General features: G+C 43.3%; 2 protein-coding genes across 5 annotated transcripts in view; one reads left to right on the top strand and one right to left on the bottom strand.

The window, feature by feature from the left end:
• The window catches only part of KDM3A (lysine demethylase 3A), a 63019-nt gene extending 59727 nt beyond the window's left edge, over positions 1-3292 (top strand). For all 3 annotated transcript variants that reach the window (XM_067704448.1, XM_067704449.1, XM_067704450.1), the window contains 5 exons: positions 26-145; positions 226-365; positions 1624-1800; positions 1882-2016; positions 2593-3292. In XM_067704448.1, the coding sequence (XP_067560549.1) occupies positions 26-145; positions 226-365; positions 1624-1800; positions 1882-2016; positions 2593-2673 (653 nt within the window). In that variant the 3' untranslated portion in view covers positions 2674-3292. The remainder of the gene's footprint in view (positions 1-25; positions 146-225; positions 366-1623; positions 1801-1881; positions 2017-2592) is intronic.
• Positions 3293-16468: 13176 nt separating this feature from the next.
• CHMP3 (charged multivesicular body protein 3) overlaps positions 16469-20497 on the bottom strand; it is an 81751-nt gene continuing 77722 nt past the window's right edge. For both annotated transcript variants that reach the window (XM_067704458.1, XM_067704459.1), the window contains 2 exons: positions 17346-17460; positions 16469-16995 (listed from right to left, as the gene is read on the bottom strand). In XM_067704458.1, coding sequence (XP_067560559.1) covers positions 16853-16995; positions 17346-17460 — 258 coding nt within the window. In that variant the 3' untranslated portion in view covers positions 16469-16852. The remainder of the gene's footprint in view (positions 16996-17345; positions 17461-20497) is intronic.

Here is a 20497-nt window from a genome sequence, read left to right as displayed (position 1 = left end):
AATTTAAGGCATTTTCTGTTTGCAGGATTAATTACTCCAGAAGATCGGAAATATGGGACGACAAATCTTCACTTAGATGTATCTGATGCGGCTAATGTCATGGTCTATGTGGGAATTCCCAAAGGACAGTGTGACCAAGAAGAAGGTAGGGTGCTGAGCATAAAAGTGGGGCTTATTCTCTGAGCTGGGACGTTGTGGTCTGATGTTTGCTCTCTCTTGCTCCAGAAGTCCTTAAGACCATCCAAGACGGAGATTCTGATGAACTCACAATAAAGCGATTTATTGAAGGAAAAGAGAAGCCAGGCGCCCTCTGGCACATATATGCTGCTAAGGACACAGAGAAGATACGAGAATTTCTTAAAAAGGTGTGCTCCTTACCCTATGGCATGTGAAGAGAGAGAGGCAGAATAGCAGTGTTATACTACATGTCGAGACCTGACTGGGTTACTGGAGAATAATCGCAGCTTCGAAAGTTAGATCTGTGCATCTCAGATTGGATAGGCTGAAGCTGGTTGCTAAGGAACAACGATTTCTAGATGATTAGGCTCACACCTCTGAAAAGAGGGAAACTTATCTTTTTTCTTATGTCTGTGTGTTATGTCATAGTGCATTTGGAAGTTTTTGTGCTCTCCCTTCAGGGTAGTTCCTCTGATGATCACGTAGTGTCTATTTGTTTTTATTGCCTTAAAAATCTAAGCACTTCAGAAGTCCATGTATCATTTCTCTGCTCTTGATAGCTGTGCTTCAAGTGAGTTACTGAGGTCCCTGTTGGTTTTATCCACCCTCATTTAGTAGTAGGTCAGGAAGACCTCACACCCTACTGTGGCCATTAGCTTATGCGGGAAAGGGATATAGGGACTTTGAAGAGTCCAGGTTTCCAGTAGTTAGCAGGTTGTTCAGCAAGGGTTCTGTGTGGAAGTTCTAGGCAGCTGGAAAGATGGGCGTATTCAGTTTTTAACCTGTTCGCCACTGAGGCTGCCAGTTGCGGCCCAGATATCTGTGGCTGGTATTCTTCAGTTGTTCACGAGGAGTGGATAGGAACGCTCCTAGCCTGCTGCCTGGTGCCAGGTTAGACCCTTAACCAGCATTTGCTTCAATCAAGGTGTTTCTCGCTAAGGATAATTTGACTCTTCCAGAAAACCTGCCGGTCGCCATACTGTCCCTTTGATAGCGTCACCCTGAGTCTGTGCTGCCAGATACTGGGTCTAGAGTAAACGAGTTTAACCTACAGCCAACTGTGGGACTGTTTCATAACTCACATTGTTAAGTGAATACAGATGTTTAAGAACTGCAGTCTAGCAAGTCTATTTCTAAGGAGCTTAAGTCTACTGACATTCAAAAGCCTAGGCCAAGATACTGTCCTAACAGTGTTTACAAAAATATGCAGACTGCCACTCACGGTTCACAGGAAGTGACAGAAGGGAACCCGCATTTTCCTTCAGTTTCCCCTTGGGTCATTCAGTTAATGTCTTTGAGTGCTATTTTCTCTTTCTGCCAACAGGGACACGTGTTAAAGAAGGCCTGACATTTACTGACTGACTGCCCACACTGTCCAGGGGGCAAAATGCCCTCATGGAGACCCAGCGTGTCACTCAGTTTCATAATACTCGGAATGTGTTCTAGGTATCAGAAGAGCAAGGTCAAGAAAACCCCGCAGACCACGATCCCATTCATGATCAGAGCTGGTATTTAGACCGATCACTAAGGAAGCGTCTTCATCAGGAGTATGGAGTCCAGGGCTGGGCCATCGTGCAGTTTCTTGGAGATGTGGTATTTATCCCAGCAGGAGCTCCGCATCAGGCAAGAGCCATTACTTTAGTCTTCATTCTCCTTACGCTGTAAACTTCGGCACGTGTGACCGTGTGGCCTGTTGTCTTCCAGGTTCATAACTTATATAGCTGTATCAAAGTGGCTGAAGATTTCGTTTCTCCAGAGCATGTTAAACACTGCTTCTGGCTTACTCAGGAATTCCGCTATCTGTCACAGACTCATACGAATCATGAAGATAAATTACAGGTAAAAACGGCCGTGATTCCTGGCATTCTCTGACTCTGGCTCCGTAGCTCATTACCGACCCTATAAAAATAATCAGCAAACTTGGCCATACCACCACACTTGGTACAGTGAGTTGATGAACTGGCTTTATGTCTAGTCCTGCTACCTACTTAGGCAAAGGAGGAATAAACATGGAGGAAATCTCATTTTGGTTTAGAGGCTTTCAGTAGTGAGTCATCTAACATGATTCCATGTTTGGAAAACTAGGGAAATAGATAAACTCTGAAAAATAGAGCTGTACCTTGGGGCTTGCTTGTGTCTGCGCTCACTGGGGGCAGGGCCACGTAGGATCAAAGCCTCTGGAAGGGGGAAAATGAAGAACTTAAAGTTCTTCAAAGGGGGCATGGGTTTAAAATGTGTATAAAATAACAGCCTAAAGGAGCCCAGGGGCCTTTCAAGTATTATTAACATTTCATATTGAATTTTGAATTTTAAATTTCAAGAGCATGCTATAAAATTGGTAGGGGGAAGGTTTATTCTTACGGACAGATTTTAGATCTCATGGTAAACTGACCATATTTTCTCTCGTTTTTTCAGGTGAAGAATGTTATCTACCATGCAGTGAAAGATGCGGTTGCTATGCTGAAAGCCAGTGAATCCGGTTTTGGCAAACCCTGAGGGTCCCAGAGGCGCCTTACCCCTGCACATTGGAAGTGAATTACTGGCAGCTGTTCAAACTCTTCAGGCAGGAATCCTGTGGACTTTGAGACTCATGTTACCTCATCTTCTTTTTTAAACTGTACCCACCTGGTAAGGGTACTCTGTCTAATGTATATTTCTAGTGTTTACAGACACTAAATGTGTATATGTAGTACCTATTTACAGAACATGCATCCTTAAACTGTGACTTCTCACCTAGTGCAGAGCTTCTACCCAGCTGTAAAAACAGAAGCCCGTATCAGCTCTGGAACAAGACCTGCAGTTACTCCCCAGCTGTGTGGTTGGACAGCTTAGTCAAATGGGTTTTAACTCTTAGGAATCACCGCGCAGTTTATTTGGGTTGTGTTTTGTTGTGTCTGAGTACCCTCTCCCCGACCCCTTAGGGTTCAGAAGGGCAGTGGAGGAAGCGACCACCGACGTTTGGATGTTGTATTGCCTTAGGACTGGCATTATATAGCAGAGGTCAACTACTGCACCATTCTTGGGGTTAACCATCTTTAGTTAAACGGAGTTTTAATTTAAATGAAGCTTTGCTAATTTTAAGTGTTAAGCATTTTGCATTAAAGTATTCATATAACGTTTTGACTCCGTTTATTGGCATTATTCTCTGGTTGCAGAGTCAACACACACTTCATCAGTGTTACAGGTGTAAGAGTTTGCGCCAGGAACTCATCTTAAAAGCACAGAAATTTGATGCTCTGGTGATTTCTGAGTGGTTATTACAATGCTAACATGGGAATAAGCTTCTCCCCAGCCAAGCTGAAACTCCTGTCACACTTCCGTAAAGGAACACCACTGATTAGCTACCTTTAGAAGTGACAGTTAACCAAAAAACCAGATAGTGACGGGTTAATGGTTCTAAAAAGGTAAGAGATCAAAATTCTTTGTCGCTCTTCTGACCCATTATAGTTTAAGAGTTTACAAAGGAAAATGAAATTATTACAAGTTTTAGAATGGTAGTATCTAAAATAATCATCTCTATAAAGGAAGAAAATAAAGAAGCCACTTTCCTATAGCTCGTTGATTCTCCTAGACAGCTGTAGCTGTACTAAAAGGAATTAAATTGAAATCAAGTCGCGCAGACAAAGGCCTAGAGCCTGGATTTTTACCTGTGAGCTCAGAGTAGGAGATCGAAGATCCCCGCCTAACGTCAGCCCCCTTCAAACCAAAATCTTTCATGGATGAACTTTCAAAAACAAAGTTTTCTGAAAAGAATAAGTAGAAATATCTACCTACCTTAGTGGGAAACGTCTTCCCTGGGAATTTCTTACCAGAAGCTTCTTTATACAGTTTTGGATCTAGAATTGGCACTGTTGATTAGATATCTCCAATAGGCAAAAGAAGAGGAAAACTTGCATTCTCTATAGAGAAAATCACCTTCAAGCCAGGCCTCAAAGGAGTCCCACAGATAGTTCCAAGGACTGTTATTCACAATCAAATGCACTGTATCCACAAATATGAAAACTGAAAGCTACCACGAGCAAGAGTCAATGCAAACCTGAAGCTGCCATATTAAACGTGCAGAGTTTGTAGGTTCCGGAATGATCCAGCACTTATTTTATATTCTGAAGTGTTTAGTATGTTTGAAGAAATGAGAGTATAGGAATATGATGAAAGAATGAGATTGCCAGAAATGACCAGATTTGGAAAGAAGCTGAATAGAACTTAACAGAAATGAGACATGATGGTTAAAATTAGAAATTCAGCACATGAGTTAAGTGGCAGAAAAAAGTTCTTTTACAAACTGAAAGATTGGTAAAAATAACACAAGACAGCATTGAGTAACAGGAAACTGTAAAGAAGTGTTAACTTATAAGGTGGACATGGAAAAGTATAGGTTTGACCATCAGTGACAGAGAATTAAGAGACTGGTGAGGGAGGGTGACATTCTGAGACTGAAATTTTTCCAGTACTGACATGTCAGATTGAAGAAGCCTAACTAAATCAAGCAAGATAAATAAAATAGCCACAACTGTGCCCAAAACAAATAGGTTCTTAAAAGTACCCAGAGGGCTTCCCTGGTGGCGCAGTGGTTGAGAGTCCGCCTGCTGACGCAGGGGACGCAGGTTCGTGCCCCGGTCCGGGAAGATCCCACATGCCGCGGAGCGGCTGGGCCCGTGGGCCATGGCCGCCGAGCCTGTGCGTCCGGAGCCTGTGCTCCGCAACGGGAGAGGCCACAACGGTGAGAGGCCCGTGTACCACACACACACACACAAAAGTACCCAGAATGGGGAAAAACATTGTAAACCTTCAAAGAGGTGACAGACTTAACAGCTGACTTCTTAACAACAACAGGGGGTGTCAAGAAAGTAGATGCCACTCTTACTGTGCCAGAGAACATGCCTGAAAATAAGTCTAGACACAGCAAAATGATTTTCCCTGTTTCTACTGGCATTTTCAGATAAAAGCCAGTTTCTCTTCAGGCCCTTGCTGAAGAAACTTTTCAGAATATCCTTAGGATTAAAAAAAATAATAAGAAAAAGAAAAAAAGAATATCCTTAGGAAAAAAAAAGTAACCCACATCATGATGCAAGAAAAAACAGTGTACAATGGAAACTGTAAATTCATGGATAATCTTAAGCAACAGTGGAACAATATTTTTAGAAGTCTGGATAAAGTTCCTCTAAAAGTTAAACACAGAATTAACGCATGATCCAGCAATTCCACTGCTATGTTTATACTCAAAAGAACTGAAAGCAAGGATTCAAGCAGGTACTTGTAGACTCACGTTCATAGCAGCATTATTCACAAGAGCCAAGAAGTGGAAACAACCCAACAGATGAACAGATAAACAATGTGGCATATCTATACAGTGGAATATTTCTCAGTCTCTTAAAAAGGAAAGAAATTCTGACACAGGCTACAACATGGACGAGTCCTGAAAGTACACTAAGTGAAATATGGCAGACACACAAAAGGACAGATATTGTATGATTCCACTTATATGCGGGACAGTCATGTTCCTAGAGTAGAGACAGGAAGTAGAATGATGGTTACTGGGGCTGAGAGCAAGGGGAACTGGCAGTTACTGTTTAACGGTTACAGACTTTCTGTTTGGGATGATGTTGTACAACATTGTAAATGTCCTCACTGCCACTGAATTGTACACTTAAAAATGATTAAAATGGTCGATTTTGTGTTATATGTATTTTAACCGAAATAAAAATTAACTCCAAGTAGGAAAAGCTTTTGGAGTTGAATGAGAAAATGACATCCTTATTTTTTTAATTGATTAAAAAGGCAGGAAAGAAGGAAGAAGTGGGACTTTTCTAAATGCAAGTTTCCCCCACTATTCAGAAGTATTGAAAGTAGAGGTTTCCTCTGAAACCTTTCGCGAGCGTAGAAGCAGGTACCTTAGGACACATCCAGCTAACGGATGCACAAAATAAACAGACATAAGGCACAGATGCTCACAGACACAGTTCCAAGCTATGGCGCCTTGATGCTGAGATGCTGAGTGTAGTTTCCCGGGAAGGAGCTTGGCAGTGCCGCTCTCACTGCTCAGGATGCATGCTGCCTCTGCAACACCTCTCTGCAAAACAAACGCTGAATGCTGTTTTTGCATTTTGCCTTTTTTTTGGTAAAAGCAAAAATCCTCTTCAGATTTCTTTCAGTTAGCAAAAACAGGTACTAATGTAGGTATTTCGTAAAAGTGAAGTAGTGTAAAGCGAACTTTCAACAAGTGGACGATACTTGTGCTCCAGTTGCAAGATAAAGATGGTCTGACTGGATTAAGTAAAAGACTTGACTACATACTACTTACAAAAGATACAGTTTGTAGGTTAGAAGTAAAAGCATGGAAGAAGTTATATCATGCAAACGCTAACTGTATGAAAGCAAATATGGCTCTGTTAATACCAAAGTGATTTTATGATAGGGTTTTACCAGAGAGAAGTTGCTTTCACAATCATGAAAGGATTCATTCAGCAGGAAGATACAATGACCCTAAGTATGAACCTAATAACAGAACTTCAAAGTAAGATGAAGCAAAATTGGACAAAATTAAAGGAGAAAACAAGTTCACAGTTACAGCTGAAGATTCTCACCCGCCTCTTTCTGTAATACAATAAACATAGAAAACCAATACAAATATAAAATATTTGAACCTATCAAACAAATGGACACTTGTTAGAGCACTAAAGCCAGTGGCTGCAAAATACACGTTCGTGCCAAGCGCACACTGCTTATTCGAGAGCCACACACTGCCCCAAACAAAGGTAGCTGTGAAATTCTCAAATGTCGGGAAATTAAGCAGCACACTTCTAAGTAACCCACTGATCAAGAAAAAATCAGAATGGAAATGAGATACTTGGGACGGAATAATAAAAATACAACCATTCAGAAGTGGTGGAATTCAGTTTACAACAGCGCTTAGATGGGAATGTATAGCTTTAAATGTATGTGTACGGGACTTCCCTGGTGGTCCAGTGGCTAAGACTCCACGCTCCCAATGCAGGGGGCCTGGGTTCCATCCCTGGTCAGGGAACTAGATCCCCCATGCCGCAACTGAGAGTTCACATGCTGCAACTAAAGATCCTGCACACCGCAACAAAGATCCTGCCGGGCCACAACTAAGACCTGGCACAGCCAAATAAGTAAATAAATAATTTTTTAAAATGTATGTGAAGTAATGTTTCTTTCTAAAATGTTTAGTAGAAGCACTTCATCAATGAAAACGTGCAGTAGGATTTTTAACAGAGGATTCAGTTTTTTCAACAGATCTAAGACTATTCAGATTTTCCTTTTTTATTTTTTACTGTATGTTTTATGTTAGCTATGGCCTTGTCATATATGACACCATATATATTCAGGTGTGTTCCCTCTGTATTCACTTTATTGAGAGTTTTTATTAGAAATGGATGTTGATAGCTCCCCGTCAGCCATATATGATCCTGAGGGTAAACAGCCAATACTCTTCAGTGTACTGTGTTGCTTGCATTTTTTACAGACTGTGGTTTGTGTTTTCACATCCTGTAATGTCTGCAAAACGCCCATCTGCATCTGCTGCTTCCAGTAGGAAGAAGAGGAAGGCAATTACTCTTGAGATAAAACTCAAGGTAATTGCCCAGCACGAAGGTGGCAAGCCAGTAATGATCATCGCACATGAGTTAGGAATTTTCCACTGATGATAACGATCTTAAAGGATAAGAAGTGAATCAATGATGCAGTGAAACAGCATCAATTAAATACACCATCATCATGAAGAAAAGAGCTGGGCTAATGGATGATATTGAAAAATTACTTGTCACGTGGAAGACCAGATACAGAAACGTGCACCACTTAGCTGACTGATGACCCAGGCTAAGGCAAGAAGTCTTTTCGATTCACTCTTTATACACAAGTGTTTACAGCAAGTCATGGGAGGTTTCAATGCTTCAAAAGCATCATAATTTTCATAATGTGAAATTCAACAGTGAGGCAGCAGTGCCGGTGCTAAAGGTGTTGAAGCTATATAGGATGATTGTGGGTGAGAAATATTTGCCGGAACAAAAAGTTAATATTGATGAAAAAAGCTGGTTCTAGAACTATATGCCAGAACCTACATACATTCATGGAGAGTCCAAGACAATGTCAGGCATTCAGAGACCATTTAACACTGCTTTTGGGTAGAAATGTTGCGGGGTTCAAATTAAAGCCTTTCCTAATGTACCCATTAGAGAATCCTAGAGCATTCAAGAATGTGAGCAACTTCCCATTTGTTATTACCATAATAAGAAAGCCTGGAAACAGTAGCATTGTTTGGAGACTTTGTTTTAACTGTCTGTCACAGGCAAGAGAATATTGTAGGCAAAACAACATCCCCTTCCAGCTGATCTTGGCCAGAGCTCCAGGGCATCCACAGCGTGTCTGTGACACGCATCCTGATGTAAAGGTGGTGTATTCGCTCCCAAACACAACCACGCTCTAAATGTGAACCATCACTGCAGCATGGGAAGAAGTCACACAGCAATGCGTGAATGGCATTTGGAAGGAAGTTCTGAAGACCTACATGGACGCACTGAAAGGCTTTTAACAAAGATTCTACTGTTGCCGAAATAGTAAAGTAACCAGATGCTAGTGCTCGGGAAGCAGCTAGAATCGGACGTTAATAAAGAGGATATTCATGAGCTTCTCGGCATCGAGGCTAAAGAGCCTTCCAATGAAAAGCTGATTGAACTGGAGGAAGAAAGAAGTTGAGGCAGAGGAAGAAGTTATACCCGAGGCACCAAGAAAGTTCACAGCAAAGAAACTGGCAGAGGCGTTTGCTGCTATCACCAGTGGTGTATGGAAGTTAGAAGAAATGGATGTTAATTACAGGAGATTGGCAAGACCTGGCAGGCAGATACAGGAAGCTCTTGCTTACCATAGAGAAGAAAAACTATGCAGTCAAAACTGGTTATCTTCCTGAAGAACAAACAGTATGCCTGCTAAACCAAGTGTCAATGCCCCAGGTCTTTCTACCGGCTATCCTCAAGCCTCATCAGAAGAGAGACTGATGACCCTGTGGCTGTAGCATCCCCACCATCCAGCAGTTAACTGTAGTTCAATCCTTCAAAATTCTTCAGATCCAGTGTGCTTTCAGCTGGGTACGTTACTGGTGAGTACCCATACAGCCATTCTGTTTTTCACTTTCAAGTACAGTATTCAATAAATTACATGAGATATTCGACACTTTATTATAGAATAGGCTTGTGTTAGATGATTTTGCCCAACTATGGGCTAATGTAAGTGTTCTGAGCACATTTAAGGTAGGCTAGGCTAACCTAGTAGGTTAAGTGTATTAAATAAAAAAATTTTTTAACATCTTTGTTGGAGTATAATTGCTTTACAATGGTGTGTTGGTTTCTGTTTTATAACAGAGTCAGCTATACATATACATATGTCCCCATATCTCCTCCCTCTTGCATCTCCCTCCCTCCCTATCCCACCCCTCTAGGTGGACACAAAGCACCGAGCTGATCTCCCTGTGCTATGCGGCTGCTTCCCACTAGCTATCTATTTTACATTTGGTAGTGTATATATGTCCATGCCACTCTCTCACTTTGTCCCAGCTTACCCTTCCCCCTCCCTGTGTCCTCAAATCCATTCTCTACATCTGCATCTTTATTCCTGTCCTGCCCCTAGGTTCTTCAGAACCATTTTTTTTCTTTAGATTCCACATATATGTGTTACCATATGGTATTTGTTTTTCTCTGACTTACTTCACTCTGTATGACAGAGTCTAGGTCCATCCACCTCACTACAAATAACTCAATTTCGTTTCTTTTTATGGCTGAGTAATATTCCATTGTATATATGTGCCACATCTTCTTTATCCATTCATCTGTCAGTGGACACTTAGTTTGCTTCCATGTCCTGGCTATTGTAAATAGAGCTGCAATGAACACTGTGGTACATGACTCTTTTTGAATGACGGTTTTCTCAGGATATATGCCCAGTAGTGGGATTGCTGGGTTGTATGGTAGTTCTAGTTTTAGTTTTCAAAGAAATGTCTATACTGTTCTCCATAGTGGCTGTATCAGTTTACATTCCCACCAACAGTGCAAGAGGGTTCCCTTTTCTCCACATCCTCTCCAGCATTTATTGTTTGTAGATTTTTTGATGATGGCCATTCTGACTGGTGTGAGGTGATACCTCACTGTAGTTCTGATTTGCATTTCTCTAAGGATTAGTGATGTTGAGCATCCTTTCATGTGTTTGTCCCGTTGTGGAGCACAGGCTCCGATGCGCAGGCTCAGCTGCCATGGCTCACAGGCCCAGCCGCTCTGCGGCATGTGGGATCTTCCCAGACCAGGGCACGAACCCGTGTCCCCTGCATCGGCAGGCAGACTCAACCACTGCGCCACCAGGGAAGCCCTGTCCATTTTTTGATTGGGTTTTTTTTTTTTTTGGATTTTGAGCTGCATGAGCTGTTTGTAAATTTTGGAGATTAATCCTTTGTCAGTTGCTTCATTTGCAAATATTTTCTCCCATTCTGAGGGTTGTCTTTTCGTCTTGTTTATGGTTTCCTTTGCTGTGTAAAAGCTTTTAAGTTTAATTAGGTCCCATTTGTTTATTTTTGTTTTTTTTTCATTACTCTAGGAAGTGAGTCAAAAAAGATCTTGCTGCGATTTATGTCAGAGTGTTCTGCCTACGTTTTCTCTAGTTGCGGCGAGCAGGGGCTACTCTTCATTGTGGTGCTCGTGCTTCTCATTGTGGTGGCTTCTCTTGTTGTAGAGCACAGGCTCTAGGCGCATGGGCTTCAGTAGTTGCGGTTCACGGACTCTAGAGCGCAGGCTCAGTAGTTGTGGCGCACGGGCTTAGTTGCTCCGTGGTATGTGGGATCCTCCCGGACCAGGGATTGAACCCGTGTCCCCTGCATTGGCAGGCGGATTCTTAACCACTGCACCACCAGGGAAGTCCCTCTCCTTCATTCTTGAAGGATAGTTTTGCTGGATGTAGAATTCTTCATTGAAAGTTTTTTCTTTCAGCACCTTAAATACGTCACCCCACTGCCTCTGGCTTCCATGGTTTCTGATGAGAAGTTAGATGTTAATCTTATTGAGGATCCCTTGAACGTGAGGAGTTGCTTCTCTTTTGTTGCTTTCAACATTCTCTGTCTCTTTTCAACAGTTGGACGATAATGTGTCTTAGTGTGGATCCCTTTGATTTTATCTTGCTTGGAATTTGTTGAGCTATTTGCATGTATAGGTTAATATCTTTCAGATATGGGAGGTTTTCAGTCATTATTTCTTCAAATATTCCTTTTGCTCCTTTTTCTCTCTCTCTTATCCTTCTGGTCCTCCCATAATGCACGTGTTGGTGAGCTTGATGGTCTCCCACAAGTCCCTTGGGCGGTGTTCATTTTTCTTTCTGCTTCTCAGACTGGGTCATTTCAGTTGTTCTGTCTTCAAGTTTACCTATTTTTTCTTCTTCCTCCTCAAATATGCTGTTGAACCCCTTTAGTGTATTTTTTTTTTTCATTTCAGTTTTTGTACTCTCCAGCTCCAGAATTTCTATGTGGTTCCTTTTTATTATTTCTCTTTATTGATATTCTCATTTTGTTTGTATATTATTTTCCTGGTTTTCTTTACCTCTTAAGCATATCTGAGACAGCTGGCTTAAAGTCTTTGTCTAGCAAGTGTGGTATCTGGGCTTCCTCAGGGATGGTTTCTGTAAATTTAATTTTTTTCCTTTGAATGGGCTGTACTTTCCATTTTCTTTTATGCTTTGTGATTTTGTTGTTGTTGTTGAAAACTGGACATTCCAATATTCCAGAATAATTCTGGAAATCAGAATCTCCCCCTTCCCAGGGATTTTTCTGTTCTGAATTATTGAAGGCTTAGCTGTGTTCAGCCAGTATTTTGACAGAGATTTCCTTGAATTTCAGAACCTTAAAAAACAAACAAAAACACCTCTCCCAATCTTCTATGGATTGGCTCTGTGCTTGGGACACTCTTAACACTTAGCCAGACCATTTATGATTCTGCCTCAGCCTTCACTTTCTGAATGCACCAAGCCTATAGGTCAAGCAGCGATGAAAACTGGGGTCTTTTCAGGTCTTTTCTGAGCATAATTCCTGTCCTGCTTTTCTAAATTCCCCAGTATACACAATTGCTTTTGAATGCACTAATATCCCAAAGAAATCCTCTCCCTGGCTTTTCCTCCCAGGTTTTGAGCAGTCTCTTGTAATCTTCTGCCCCAGGTGGCTCTGCACATTAAAAAAAAAAAAAAAAAAATCCTTAACATGTTTTCAAGCAAAACTTGCTGCTTTTCCACCCTGAATAAATTCCAAGATAGGCAAACCAGAGATGAGCACCTTTAGTCTTTCAGGATGGCCCTTAGATTGGGGCAAACATGACAATTTAGGAATAAGGTCTTCTCTCTTTCCCTGGGACTAGGGACCAGGGTCTCACATTTGAGAATGTGGGCTGCCGTCTTCAAGACCGCTGCCAAGCCGGGAGAGAGGTTTGTCCAGGGCAAGTAAAAATGCCACAAAGCTTTCTTTCTGTTTTGAAGGGTTTTTTTCTTAATACAGCATCTTCTTGGTTGCTATAAACCTTTGTTTTCCAGAGTTCTGAAAAAGTTGGTTCTGACAGTTGCTGGTACTTTTATCAATGTTTCTTTGGAAGGATGGGTGTTTGGACCTGTCTACTCCTCCATTTTGCTGACAACTCTATAAATATATTATAAAACTATAATTAATTATATGTAAATGAGAACTTCCTTAAGAAAAAGTATTTCCCTACTGGGGTTTAGACTTGGATTTCTGAAATGGTTCAGTGGCTAGGGAATGTTCATTCTGGTATCTCAAAAGGAAACTGCTTGGTTAAATAAATTGGTAAAAGCATATGGAAAGGCTGTGAAAAGTTAAAAAAAAAAACCTGCTTTATGTTTATTTCAACCAAACATTTCGCAAGTTTATTTTCACTTATGAGCCTTTCTTACTGGTAATACAGAATAGCATTTGAAGAGCATCTGTCACTAGGGTAGGACAAGAAAATCTGTCCAGTTTTTCAAAGCTTTGAGTTTTCACAGTTGTTCCCATAAATACAGCTATGGGGTTGGATTTTAGGGAGGTGCAGAGGCAGGCATGACTAGTACTATTCTGGAGCAAATATGAGTCATAACCCCTTCTCTCCAGGAGTTCTGAGACACACCTTTAAGTATATGACACAACAAAGGGCCTAAGGCCAGGTGAGCTGTACAGCCGGCAGGGGCTCAGGAAGGTGTCTTTGATAGACAGCATGGGGAGAGCGGGGAGGGACAGAGAAAGGAAAGCTGTCATCTGCCTGGAACGAACTGCTGGGTGATCACCATAAGCTGACAGTGATTTTTAAAGAGTAAGCTGTGTTTGAAGACAACACAAATGAGTTGGCAGTGTGGAATGCTATTCTGGAATGCAACCCTTTCAACTGGGTTTTTTTGGGCACCAAGCAGATTCATCTGGGGATGGGGTGGGGAGCGTGGGAGCTGGTGCTGTGCTGGACCTAAATCAAGGGCCTGAGGTTTAGAGGAAAACTTTTGTTGCAGGCGTTGATACCATGGTTTCCCTTTCCGGATTGCAGACCTTTCCAGGGCCAGGAGAGTATCTGACTCACCTTGTTTCCACTGATACCCAACAGAGTATTGAGGGAAAATGGAAGATGCGGCCTGATAACGAGCCAGGAATGCTCTTTCCTCAGCCTGAAAACAGGAATGGAAAACTCAGGACCTCTTAGACAATTCAGACAAACCAACCCTACATTGAGATGATTTTATCTGAATGGTGGAAAGAGTGCTTGTCATTATTCTGCCCATCCACGCACCTGGATAAACACTGATTATCCACATAAGGACAAAAATGCTCAGGGGTTATGAGCATTCCTTAATTCCAAAATCATTCTGTGAATAAATTAGCCAGATAAATGCGATCGTAAAACTATATCCTCTCAATATGTCAGTTCCTCTCAACTTGACTTACAGATTCAAAGCAGTCCCAGTCAGAATCCCAGCAAGTTTTGTGGATATTGACAGATGAATTCTGAAGTTTATAGAGAGAGGCAAGAGACCCAGAATAGACAACACTATTGGAGAAGAACAAAGTTGGAGGACTGATGCTACCTGACTTCAAGACTTACTATTAAGCTACAGTAATCAAGACAATTTGGTACTGGCAAAAAAATAAGCAAATACATCAATGGAACAGAATAGAGAGCCCCAAAATAGGCCCACATAAATATAGTCAACTGATCTCTGATGAAGCAGTGAGGGCAGTATTCTGCAGCAAAGATAGTCTTTTCAACAAATGGTGCTGGAATAACTGGACATCCACATGCAAAGAAATAAATCTAGACACAGACGTTACATGCTTTATAAGAATTAATACAGATCACAGACCTAAATGTAAAATGCAAAACTATAAGACTACTAACAAAATAACATAGAAACTCCAGGTGACCTTGGGTATGGCAATGACTTTTAAGATCCAATATCAAAGGCACTATCATGAAATAAATAATTGGTAAGATGGACTTCATTAATATTAAAAACTGCTCTGTGAAAAACAATGTGAAGAGAATAAGAAAACAAGCCACAGATTGGGAGGAAATGTTTGCAAAATGTATTTCTGATAAAGCACTGTTATCCACAGTATACAAAGAAGTCTTAAAACTCAGCAATAAGAAACAACCCAATTAAAAATGGGCAAACGTTCTAAACAGATACCTCACCAAAGAATATATACATATGGCAGAAAAGCACATAAAGAGACGTCCAACATCATATATCATCAGGGAAATGCAAATTAAAACGAGATACCGTTACACACTTATTAGGATATAGTCAAAATCCAAAACACACCACCAAATGCTCGTGAGGGTGTGGAGCAACCGGAACGCTCATCATTGCTGGCGGGAATGCAAAACGATACAGCCACTTTGGAAAACTGTCAGTGTTTTACAAAACTAGACATACTCTTACCGTAAGATCCAGCAACTGTGCTCCTTGGTATTCGCCTAAATAGTTGAAATGCATGTCTACACAAAGACCTGCACACAGACATTGATGGCTTTATTCATAATTGCCAAAGCTTTGAAGCAACCCAGACGTCCTTCCGTAGGTGAGTGGATCGTGTGGTGCATGCGGGCAATGGAACATTATTTAGCACTAAAAAGAAATGGCCTGTCAAGCCGTGAAAAGACATGGAGGAAACTTACATGCATATTACTAAGTGTAAGAAGCCAATGTGAAAGGGCTACGTACTGTATGATTCCAGGAGCAAATGTACTTGCGGGGTGTGAGATGTCAGTACATACAAGTGGGAGATGGTGCCCGTGTCAGGGCCAGAGGTGTACATGGGAACTCTATTTTCTGCTCAGTTGTGCTCTGAACCTAAAACTTCTCTGAAAAATAATGTTTACTTAAATAACAAACTGTATCCTAAAGATGAAATCAAGAGCAATAGGACGGTCCCCTGGATTGAAGACTCCCATTTTGCAGGATGAGACTAGAAGGCCCTCGCTGCAGCACATCAGATACACTTGGGTTTCTCCATACAATCTACAAAACCAACCTGGGAGAGAGTGGTTGGGGCACACGAGACTTGGACCAGAGGGACCTGGGTTGAACCCCAGTTCTGCCACGTCGTGACTGTGATTTAGGACATGTCACTTCAGCAAGATGAGCTCTTTTCCTAATTTGTAAAGACTGAATGATTACACATGTTAAACAGCTTTGTAAACTGTCAGGCCCACACAAATATAAATTGCTACTGCTGAATTATTTCAAAATATAACTTAGAAATGTGTGAGTTGTTGACAATGCATGACCACACCATGCCTCTTTCACCCGTCAGCTCCTGGCTTTGAGAAAGCACTGATATGTACGCCCATATCCCATGCATCCAAGACAGTCAGCTTAACGCAGGGAAAGGCAATCAGAGGGTGAAAGAGGCCTAATCTCACAGCTGTCTGCAACTTGCTATGGGAAGGGAAGGGAGGAAAGCTACAGACACACACACACCCCTCAGGACACACATGATATAGTTCCCCAGCCAACAAGACAAGGGGCCACAATTCCCAAGCATACTTTTGCTTACACAGATGACAAAAAGCAGAAAAGTAGCTCGCACAGCACATCTGTGAAGGCTGGGGAGCACAGGGTCCACAGAGCAGAAGCCCTTTCAGCTGAGCTTCTGAATCCCATGTGCCCTGCTATAGCACCTCCTCTTTCCAAGGCCAACATATAAAATAATTTGGGACAGCAAACACCTTGAAAGTTCATTGCACCCAACAATCTACAATGAGACCAAATGTTAAAGCAGAAATTTATTAAAATCCATTTATATAGTGTTTCACAGACAAAAAAAAAATATACAGAGTCCTCAACATTCAGGCAATCGACTCTATTCTCAGAAGTGCTTCGTGAGAAGACACACTTCTTTGCCCTCATCCCCCAAAAGATACTTCTGTTTATTCCCCTGAAAATGATGCATTTATTACACTGCCTCTCAAAACAATTCCATTGAGATCCCCAAACCTCTGCAGAGAGTGAAGAGAGATTAGCAGAGAACATTCTCCAGAACGCAGTGCCTCACCCAGAGGTGTAGTGCAAGAGATACAGAAAACGGCGGAGGCTTCAAGGAGTGCGCGCCCGGTGACAGGGCCGGAGGAGAGCCTGCGGGCCTGGCTGGGCGGCCCTAGCTGCGGAGTGTGGCCAGACGGGACTGCATGGCCTCCAGGGCCTCTTCCTCCTCCTCATCTTCTGATGCAGCCATCGCTCCTGCAAGTTCAGGCTCTGGGAGGGCGTCGGTCACCTTACTAGGTGCTTTGCCCAAGGCCCCTGTAAAGAGACAGCAGGCAGATCAACAAAACATCAGCTTAAGCAAGTGGTCCCTCATTTTCTCTGTCCTCCATACCTGGTTCAGTTTGACAAGAAACAGAAAAGGGGCAATAAAACAGCTGTTTTGGTGGGGTTTTGCTCACTATGACAAATGTGTGCAAACACCAACTTCTAATGATATCAAAGTCATAATAACTAAGGATTTTGATTGTTAGAACTTTGGTTCTAATCTAAAATAACAAATGTAGAAGGGAGTTATAATCTAAAGAAAAAGCTACTAGTTAATCTTGCGGATGCAAGAAGAACGGCCATAAAAGGAGAGGGGAAAGAGGAAGGATCTTGGGTCATACCTGCGGTGATTTCAAACAGAATTTTGTCAATTTCCATTTCTGCTGCTTCTTCCATTTCTTCTTGATCATCCATGCTTTCAAAAGTGTCCTCTAACATCTCTTCTATGATCCCAGCCTAAACACAGAATAAACCATGTCACTTCCCACAACTGTTTTATTCTTTTTTATAAATTTATTTATTTTTTATTTATTTTTGGCTGCGTTGGGTCTTCATTGCTGCACGCGGGCTTTCTCTAGTTGCAGCAAGCGGGGGCTACTCTTCGTTGTGGTGCGTGGGCTTCTCATGGCAGTGGCTTCTCGTTGCGGAGCACGGGCTCTAGGCACGCAGGCTCAGTAGTTGTGGCACACAGGCTCAGTAGTTGTGGCTCGCGGGCTCTAGAGCGCAGGCTCAGTAGTTGTGGCACGTGAGCTTAGTTGCTCCGCGGCATGTGGGATCTTCCCGGACCAGGGCTCGAACCCATGTCCCCTGCATTGGCAGGCGGATTCTTAACCACTGCGCCACCAGGGAAGCCCCCGCAACTGTTAAATCCATTCCCAGCAGGCGCCCCTATGGGCCCAGCATCAACCGAGCTCTGGTGTCTCCAAGTCCTGTCCACGCTTTCAAGAGCTAAGCCACAGACAGCTGGCTGCGGGCAACACCGCATGCTGTCTGCCCTCTCTGGAGGAAGCAAAAAGCCAAAGGGAAATTGCTCTCCAAATTTAGTACCAAGGTTGGAGGGGGGTGCCTCTATCAGCAGAGCTTCTCAAAGTAACTCAGACGGTAACGCAGCACGTGGGGAACAACTTGCAGAGATGAGAGGGTGCTGTCCCGGGAAGCATTTGCCCTGACGTTGCAAATCTATGTGTGCAGGAGTTGAAATACAGTATGAAAACTGGCTGGAGTCACAGTAGACACTATGATAACAAATACCAAGAGCGAGGTGGGGCTCCACGGAACCCCGAAAAGGCCTGTACTTCAGCACATCCAAGTTATAGCTGCTGGCCCAGGGCCTGCAGGGTCCTGGCAAGGATCAACCAATTCACCGAAGCCTGAGAGAACTGATAAGACAGTGTTTCGGGGCCCAACAAGGCAGTGCCTTCCACATTCCCTACTGGAAGCCCTGTGCCTGGTAGCCTGAAGCCAGCCAGTCAGCCTCCTTCGTTCTCAAGAGCACAGCGCCACTGCGGGCACGAGAAAACTGCTCTCCAACACCAGCCAACACAAGCAGACCCTGCGGTCTTCCCGAATGAGCAGTGTCATGCGAGCGCAAGGTCACGTCTGGCAGCTCCAGCCCTGGCTCTCCTGCACTCAGCCAGGGCATGACTCTCACTGACCATGCTGATGGTATCAGATTTAAAGCAAGCCCTCTCTCCTGCCTGTCCTGCTGTCAGACCACTCAAGTGACTCTTAATGGCATGAATCTAGCTAGTTCCATATTCTGCCCGTGCTCAGACCTTTCACTCCCAACCAAAAGGAACAAATTCACATTCAAGGATACAAGTGGAGCCCTGTGGCCTGGGTGAATGGACCTTAGTGCTGGAGGCTAGTGGAAAAGAGGCTCAATACGTACTCACCATCCCAGTTAAAAGAGCCTAGGGCAGACTGACTAACAGCCCTCCACATCCTGGAGGGACAAGTGGCCATTCACTTACACATTCATCCAACCAGCAAACATTTGTCAAATGTATGCCCTGTGCCACACGCCAGGCCAGGGTCTGGGGACAAATGGAATGACTGAGATCATGTCGTTGCCCTCGACACGCTGGGACCCCGCCAGAGGCTTCAGTTTGCACCTGGAGATGCACCCTTGATGAATTCAGGAAATATTTACTATCTACTACATGCAGGCCCTCTTCCAAATCTATACTATGCTCAGTATTCAGAAACTTTTGTGGAAAAGATCCCAGATTCTAAAAAAAGACTCCGCCCCTCAGATCCTGGTGGCTACGTAAGTCAGAGTGAGCAGGCCTGAAGTCATTTCAGAATTACCTTGTTGCCCAGTGCTAGATGGACAGGCATCACAACCTGGGCGATGAGACATCCACACGCCACTTGTAAAGGACAGACCCCGCTGACCTGGTGCCCTCCTGATGACTGCCCAAGGATTTCTCATTCCAAAGACCTGGGCTCTGGCCTTTTTATGTTGCCTTTCTTTTCTATCAATTTTCTTCTCCAGTTCCCCTCTCCCATGCCCTAGAGCCCTGTTTAGAACTCAGGTTCATACATAAAATTCCCTAGGAGGAAGGGAGGCAGCTTCTCTGCACAAGCTGCAAACAAGAATTTGAGGTGTACCGTCTGGGCTCTCAGGCCACGGGTTCAAAGTGTGAAACAGCACCTGATGAGGCACCTCTTATCACCATGTCCTCTGAGGCAGCTCAGGCATCTGTGCTCCAACCCCAGATCTGTCACCTCCTACCAAAGTCACTCAGATAAGTTACCTGGCAACTTGAAGACTCAGTTTCCTACTCCTGTATAAAATGGGGAAAAAAATCCCTACCTCCCAAGGTGGCTGGGAGGACTTTCTAGGAGAGCATGTGTGCTGCACCACTGGCAGGTGGGGGCTCAGTAACTACGCCCTGTCCCCCATCTGAAGGCCACCAGGACAGGTCCCTGCCCCGCCCTGATCCCGGGGCACTAGGTGTTTACTGCTTTCTGTTTGGTTCTCAGTTTCCTTTTCTAGTCTAAGACGGGGTCAGCCAACGACAGCCTGCAGACCAAACCCAAGCCACTGCCTACTTTCATAAATAAAGTTTTATAGGAACCCAGTCATGACCGTTTGTTTACACGTGATCTACGGCTGCTTTCATGCTACAGGTAGAGCTGAGTAGTTACAACAGAGACGTATGGCCCACAAGGTAGAAACTACATTTACTACCCAGCCCTTTACAAAAAAAGTTTGCCCGTCCCTGGTCTTGAAACCTCCCTTGCCAGCTTTGCCAACACTCCCCTGGGACAAACAGAGGAACCTGGGTTTCTTTCTGTTTCCTTGTTCATGTCAGAACCCATAAATCCTAGGTCGCCGAATCCCACGCAGTTGCTTCCTGGGTCTCCCACCTCCCCTAGAGCTCTGGGTATACTCTCGCTTCTTCTAAGGAACACCCTGGCAATCTGACCCAGCCTCTGCCACGCTCAGCTCAGACAGTTTCAACCAATGTTAACAGCTGCTCCTCTG

This window comes from Pseudorca crassidens, chromosome 14 (assembly GCF_039906515.1).
Source record: "Pseudorca crassidens isolate mPseCra1 chromosome 14, mPseCra1.hap1, whole genome shotgun sequence".
Taxonomy (NCBI): Eukaryota; Metazoa; Chordata; class Mammalia; order Artiodactyla; family Delphinidae; genus Pseudorca; species Pseudorca crassidens.
This window is presented reverse-complemented; position numbering and strand designations above follow the sequence as displayed.